Below are 7804 nucleotides of genomic sequence, written 5' to 3' on the forward strand. Positions count from 1 at the left end.
CATACTTTGAATGAGTTTTAATAGACAGCCACCCGTTATATGTCACACTTAAGTCTATTACAGTGATACACGTGCAGATACGATAGCTCTGTACATCTGTACAGCATGAAAGAGCAATGGGTTAGAAAGACCAACGGTGCGCTTTTTTATGTTAAAATGCCTTTATACAAAGTTGCGACATTAAATTTTAGGGTTACTATAGGTTACAAATAGTAAAAGTCCATATTGACTTAAAAAGAAAGCATTTGAACACAATGTATGGACGGTTTGTTGGGTGACAGGTCTTGGATAATTTACAACAATTCTTTGACGGTAATAGAAGTCTGTTAACACAAAAAGTCTGGGGAAACGCAATAGTTGCATTACTACACCGTACAGATCATATCGACGGTTTATGCAAAAACTTACAAGCTGAAACGAGCAAGGCAACGAAGGGAAAGCTTACGGGAAAAGAAAAGACGGCGAGACAAAATATAAATTAGAGATAAAAAAGGGTTAGAAAATACGTGAAGTACAATAGCAAGATAGGCAAATTTCGATGAAGACATATTTGCAAATGGGCACAATTGCTGACGGATCTTGTACGAATTTGAAGTACAAAGGCGCCTTAAAACAAGGGTCACAGAAAAAGCGTTGTCCCAATTTCAAAAAAACTAAAGGCATTTATGTGTACTGTGTGCGAACTTTGGGCTAATCATTTTAGGCCATAACATGGCCGTTTTTTAAAAGGGTAAAAAGCAATGTCCCACATTTTAAACAAGGCTAACAGGATTTTTGGTCGAATTCAATTATTAGAAGTGTAATGTACACCTAGTAAAGTTCCCCCGCAATTACTGTTCTACATTGGAGTAGGGATGTCCTGTACTTTCCATTTTATTTTGATACCGATACGCGAAAGTTTAGGCTAAAAGCAAATCCGTACAATCCGATGCCAAATTACGTCAGAGATGAGATTGCAACGTTCAAAGTTTTTTTTTCAGGGTGTTAGGCGAAAATTTAGTTCAGTGTCCGACAGTTATTACCCTATTGTCTTTAAAAAAATTAATCTTTTAAGGAAATAAGGTTGCATTAGAACGCAAATGTGATGGCTAAATTTCCAATATAATTTTGGTATTGGATCGGCACTGATAGCGCCCTAGTATTGACAAGTATCAATACGACCACTTGACATATTGGGTATAGGCTCCGATCCGACATTATTGGACATCTCCAATTGAAATGAGGTTTGTAGTCAGTACAAGCTTCCCGACAGACGACGATTTCAGTATTTTCCAGTTGCACACTGACCAGGGTTACTTTCTTATCATAAGTGCGGCGCCCAAACCTATACAAGCGGCCAACACTCCGATTTGCATAACGGAACGCATGCCTGGGCTCTGGGACGTATCTTCGGATTCGGTTGAAGGTCCTTGGTGGATTTGATTTGACCACTCTATTAGGTTTTCCTGTGACACAAAATGGGTTGTAATAAATAAGGCATGAACACAATAGGTGAATATTCAAGGTAAACGGTTGAGTTGGTTAAAGCCTATAAACTTTATAAAGTATACCGAGGGTTTAACTGTATGAAGGTTTTAAATAAGATTTAACAAGGTAATGTTCAAAATAAATTGTATGTTATTTTGTAAAATTTGAAAAGGCAAAACAGGTCTCATATATAAGGCATGAACATATTGAATGGAAGGTAAAGGTAGGATGGATTATAGCCTGTAAAAGAATGTGTGAAAGTTTTGAATAGGATTCAACAAGGTACTGTAGCTTGAGTTTTATCATGTTAAAACAATGTTACCTCTACTTATGAACAGGATTTAAAGTTTAATATAGATGCTGTAATTCTTATTTTATATGATAAGCCTTTTCAAAATTCACTTTTTTTAAAAAGTGCACCAAAGATTTATAATAACAAAATTTTGTTAATGGCATTGCCGGTTGCATACTAAGCTACTAATACAAAGAAACACGATGCAGCAGACAACAGGGCTTTGTTGTTTTGCTAAGGTTATAAATTCCAATCTCATCAAAGACTACTTTTTCGCATTGGTAACACAGATATGCTTGAGAGTTAGCCTCAATATAGATAACATTTATTATGAATAAGGCATGTTTAGATTCAAATTTATGTACATTTCCAGATAACGACATAATAAACATAACTTAAATTTAAAATGCTTGCATGGTTATGATTTCCTGTTTAAGTCCGGTATTTTATACATGCATATATCAGTGACCTATGGTGACAACTGACAACTATATCAACAAAAAGCACAACAAATAGCTGTATCATGTCTCAGGTATACTCCACAAAAAAACATGTATATTTCACCACCTACCCAACCGCCTTGTTTTTCAAGCCACCAAGCTAGGTCTTCATCAAGGAAATTCGTCATCCACGTTATAATGGCGTCGACCTGGTTTAGGCAATGAAGTTCGCACGCTCGGCAGGCCAGCATCCCGGCAAACACGAACAGACCAATCAGGTGGCCCCATTTAATGGTGGTTAGAAATTCATCGGTTGTGTGCTTTAAAGTCCTGCCAGGCGGCAAGCCAAAAAGATCGCGAGAAACCTTGCTGAACATATCTTGGATGTCTTCTCCGGCGATGTTTGCAGACCTTTCGAGAAATATAGGGCATTCATTGGAAAATTGAGGTAAATTGTTTAACTTAAATAATTTTCCTGTGGCCTTTTTATTTTTTGTGAAAAAACAACCTGTATATATATTAAACAATGGCCTAAAACCGGAAAATACAGGGCTAAAGACAAACACAAAAAACACTTGTCGGTGTACAATGGATATAGATGAAACAATCTTTTAACCCATAACTCAAAATTTAACTTTTAAGATGTAGTATTACTTTCTTCAATTAAAATTTTATTTATGTCTTAAAAGCTAGAACATTTGTACAATTTGGAACAAACATATCTTAAATGTTTTCTCCAGTCGTAGACCTTTACAGAATCAAAGCAATTCAAATACGATGGTTTAATTTTGAGCTTTATTACAGTTTTACTTTTTATTTTAAAAACATGAAAATCCACATTTTGGAATGGTGAAACACAATGCTACTTTTACCAACACTTTTTGATATAACTTGATAATACTTCAAACATGTGGATATATTTCTCAAAAATCTTTCAGCCAATTAACCCTAAATATTTAAGTTATTTTGCACTGTTGTTAAAGCAGAATTACCTTAGCTTAAATTTTAAGCAATTTGTATGGTGACATTTTTCAAAAACAACAAACACAAACCTAATTTGCTCAGGAAGGTCAGGAAAAGTTTCTTTGTACCGTTTTTCGTAAGCGTCTGTTGCAATCCGAAGGGCCTGACATATCTCAGCTATGTTGGAAGGGGAAAACTGTGCTTCTGATTTCTGAATGGAAGACAAGTCAGCTACATCGCCAACTTTGTACAGGATAAAGTGTTCCACTACTCTTCTGTTTCTAACTACCATGTTTTTTAGGTGGGTTGTGTTTTTTAATCGTCTGGCCTCATTGTCGCATTGATATATATTATATTTTACAAATATTATATTTACAAAGTTGGTCAAAGGTAATTTTCCCTCTAAAAATAAATATATATGCAAAAGTTATCTCTATGTATAACACTGTTGTAGTATGTTGTAAGTCATCAAATTGCCTTGAGTGCACTGTTAATTTTTTTAAATGACTTGACTTGAGTCATTTAGACAGATTAACTTGACTTGACTCAAGCCTTTTGGACAAAAATACTTCAATTGAAATACTTTTTTGAGCAAAGTACTAGACTTAGACTTCAGTTATTTTACAAATGACTTAACAGGGACTTTTATTTTAAAATAAATGCTTTACAACCTTCATGTTAATAATCAGTTAGTCGAGGTACCTAGCTTCGCATTGCGCTTGTATTTTCTGGTAAGTACATTAAGATCACCTTACTTAAATACTTATAACAAACGAGTATTTTTAATGTATTAGAATTTCATTAATCACACACAATGTTTGGTTTAAGGTAAGTATTTTGATACTTAATATCCTTGTTTTACACTTCTTCCAAGTTTAAATCTTTGGTCAAAACCTATAGATGTTTAATTGAAAATCACAGTAAACCAAGGACTAAATAACATGAACGCGTTTTTATGTATTAAACAGTTTAACAGAGCAGCGCTTCAGCATTTTTTAAAGAAAACGAAATTAAATGACGTATAAATTTAACTGCAAACACAAAACCTTTTTTACGTTTACCTAACATATTTGTTAACACCTAACGTGACATGTTTTCTAAACATTATTCAATGTTTCTAAAACGTTAACAATGTTTCTAAAACGTAAACAAATCAGTATCCGGCCCTGGTCTAATATCCTACCACAGTTATTAAATCAACGCACAATATTTGAGTTAGCGTTTGGGTGAGGATGGGTCAAGTATTATTATATTTATTATTTAATAATATAACCTAACCCAAAACGCTAACCCGATTCTAGACCAGCGCCCAGTATCGCATAACATCATGCTAACACTTGAGCATGAGAGTGGAGTTCAAAACAATACATGTGGACATAAATAAACATACAAGTTAACCCTACGACAAAATCAAACTATCAAACTACCTACGATTTTAGACCAACATTTTACTATTACTATTATGTTTTGTTTGTTTTAGTTTGTCGTTCGTCGTTTCTGCCATAGCACCATAGAATACTTAGGACAAGAGTAATATTTCTATTACTGTAACAAACGCTTTATTTTGTTTTTCACGTTTTGGGAAAGTATATGTTTTTAGGACAGATAGATCTTGACCAGTCAATATGTATCGCATGTGAAAAGGGCGATTTCAAATCAACTAACTGTAGCTCTTCTTATAAATAGGAATGTCCGGTAAAAACAATTCGGATTCACTACCCGATTGTAAAGCATCATGGGCGACTTGGCGCTGCTTCGATACCAAAATGATATTTGATTTCATCTGAAATAACAATTTACTAGAAAATGTATGTATGTAAGTCTAATGAGACTAAGTTTTGCTTAGTTCAGCATAGTATTGACGCCATTTTGAGGCCTAGGACTTGAACGTTTTTATCAAAATGCGCTACGAAATACACGAAATATAATTAAGATTTGGAATAAAATCACTTAATACGTATTAAAAATATTCATACATACAGTTTGTGGAAATGGGTAGGTAGTCATGTGACGTCATTCATTTTCAGATTTTACTGTTTTTCGTTGCTTGTATTATTTATTTACAAAAATCTGATTTGATGTGAATTCCACCATGAAGCCTAAAGATGAGTTAAATCAATTCGTTAAAATCGTTTTAATTAAAAAAAAGTCAAGTAAACACCAAATGTTCTATTTGTGAATATGGCAATTAAGTTTGGCTTGAATTGTGCCGTTTTGGCCGTTTTACCAATTAAGCGTATAACTATTCAGAAAAAGGTACAACAATAGCATTCCAGTGTTATACTGACGTAAGTCAATTAGTTTACTTGAGTGTACTTAAGTTAAGGTGCTATTCTAAATGACTTGATTCAATTCGTTACAAAAAAAGTAGGTGTTTTCATTTAAGATTTTTAGGTCGAGTTATGTATCTTAATTTTGCACATAAAACATTTTGCTTGCAAGATGTTGAGTTTTGTTACTCTTTAGTTGTAGAGTTGTTATAATGCTACATTAGTCACCCGTTATTGCTCATAATTGACCAAGTTTACCAATTTTAACAGTTGAACGTTTAATTTTTTTATCAATAACTTGACATGGAATTTTGTTATTGTTTTGAAGAGACGTGCGTTTAATTGAGTTATTTTGTAATACGTTGCCTGGGATTTGTTTAGGCTACAAAACAGGTGCAATCAAACTGAAACGTATCTCAAAGCAATACTCCAGGGCTCCAGGCACACATAGTTGTTGCAAAAGTTTCTGCGTTTTATTTCACGAATAATTAAGCTCATTCCGCGTAAACGCTTTAGTACAAGAATTTTAGACCCAAGGAAGCTTGTCAGGAACTCAGTTGTACCAGTTGGTTGCCGTTTATACGCCCGAAATAACAAAAATATAGCCTGTGAAGATTAAATTAGGTGTTTTTTAGTTTCGTTTTTAGTTTGGTTTTACTTATCAAGTATTACAGAAAAACTGCTGATAAGCTACAGCCAATATCTAATAGTTCAGGCTATCTTTTATTTGTGATCAAAATATTTTTAGTTTTAGTCTTATTTGTTGTTTTACTGATCGAGCAGTTTTATAGATTAGGTTATCTGTAATCTGTAAATGAAAAGTTTTATAAGTCATACCAGTTCACAAATGTTAGTGTTTGTGAGTGTTATGAATTGCATGGTTAGCTTAATAATTATATTAAGCTGTCTCTGTGAATTATTAGACACACTTTTAGGTTCTCATCAAAATATACTGGTTGAGCAGTAGTTCGGGCAACTTATTTTTGGGTGTTTTAACCTGATTACGAAATTAGTTTCGCGTTTAAAAACAATACGAGCCTAATTGTAGGTTATATTATGTATACACGAACAAGTATATCCATTATAATTGAAGTCCAAGAAGTCAGTTTAAAGGGAGACTTGCTCAGTAAAATCACAAGTGCTACCAATAACATGGAATGTGTTGGCTGGCTCATGCGCAGAACACACCTGCGCATACACAATGGGCGCGCGCGATCAGTGCCTCGCTTTGGCCTTTACGTCGAGTCTTATTAAAAGAAAAGGTAATATTTTTTGTTAGTTTTGGCCTTAAATAATTTAATTATCTGTAAATGGTGGAGATGTCAATTTGTTTTGCTGAAAATTTCGTTTCAATTATGTTCAGTTTTCCCTTTTTCAACGTACATTCTATACTAGTTATATACATGTCTATATATCTATATTAGTTCTATATACATGTCTATATATCTATATACACACTGTTCATCAATTAAGCCGGCTTTGCGTTCATTTCCGCCAGTAGATTTACAGCGCGACTGTCTCAAGCGCGATAGAGACTTAAGCTGGAGCGAAAGCATCCGAACTTGATTGACTGAATCCCAAAGAGACGTGACGTCATACGCAGCTGTGCGTTCGCGGTCGAACGAAAACGCGCGCAGTCTTACATTGACAGCAAAGCAAGTCGAACACTCGAAGCTTAACAGAAACTGAAACACAACACACACATACGATTTTTTATTCTGTGATCAAGCCCTCCTGGAGTCGTACTGGCGATATCTTTACTTATATATATATATATATACCGGAGGTCGAGAGTTCGAACCTCACCGCAGGCTGGTTGTTTTTCTTGCACTATAATCCTGATTAGGTTGCATGATTAAATGCCTCTAACAAGGCATCTTGTCTCAAATTGAGGTTTATCAAGCGTTGATTAGTTTTCTTTTCAGCACCGGGTTAGCCAATAAGTATAATAGTTTATCCAAACTGGTCGATGTACCAAACTGCAAGGCTTTAAACGTCTTTTAATATTCTCTTGCCGTCAGACATGGTATACCAACGAAACGCTCTTACGCCAATTTGTGGTTTATTTTCACATTTCAACACCCCAATATGGATGTCTTACACCAGGGAATGCAAATGAACACCGATTGTGACATATCGCAGAGTAGGAAAATGACGCGTCCATAGTTATGAAGCCAAATACTTTATTCCTGATAGAATGTATTTTTCATAACCTGTGTTTTTTCAATTTTCTTTGGCGAATTATATTTGTTTCTTAATTGATTAACCAAGCAAACAGCATGGCTTTTTAAGACAAGTAGTTCACAAACTTTAATGTAAAATGAACAAAAAAATCTATTTAAAATTAAGTAATAAACAGAGAAGTTAATCAA

General features: G+C 34.3%; 1 protein-coding gene across 1 annotated transcript; it reads right to left on the minus strand.

Moving 5' to 3' along the window:
* Nucleotides 1-41: 41 nt before the first annotated feature.
* LOC146139249 (apoptosis regulator R11-like) lies at nucleotides 42-3557 on the minus strand. Its single transcript, XM_083392004.1, has 3 exons — nucleotides 3252-3557; nucleotides 2331-2610; nucleotides 42-1445 (listed from the first exon to the last, which is right to left on the minus strand). Exons 1-3 carry the CDS (start codon nucleotides 3452-3454, stop codon nucleotides 1293-1295), a joined length of 636 nt encoding a protein of 211 aa, XP_083248130.1. The 5' UTR covers nucleotides 3455-3557; the 3' UTR covers nucleotides 42-1292.
* Nucleotides 3558-7804: the final 4247 nt, after the last annotated feature.

The sequence above is a fragment of the Ascidiella aspersa genome, chromosome 6 (genome assembly GCF_963924565.1).
Source record: "Ascidiella aspersa chromosome 6, kaAscAspe10.2, whole genome shotgun sequence".
Taxonomy (NCBI): domain Eukaryota; kingdom Metazoa; phylum Chordata; class Ascidiacea; order Phlebobranchia; family Ascidiidae; genus Ascidiella; species Ascidiella aspersa.

What these genes read in the sequence shown, in the direction of transcription:
- LOC146139249 (XM_083392004.1), bottom strand. Translation starts at nt 3,454, where the DNA reads ATGGTAGTTAGAAACAGAAGAGTAGTGGAACACTTTATCCTGTACAAA. An exon ending in GACCTTCCTGAGCAAATTAG is followed by an intron (nt 2,611 to 3,251) that starts GTTTGTGTTTGT and finishes ATTTCTCGAAAG; the next exon opens with GTCTGCAAACATCGCCGGAG. An exon ending in TTGAAAAACAAGGCGGTTGG is followed by an intron (nt 1,446 to 2,330) that starts GTAGGTGGTGAA and finishes TTTGTGTCACAG; the next exon opens with GAAAACCTAATAGAGTGGTC.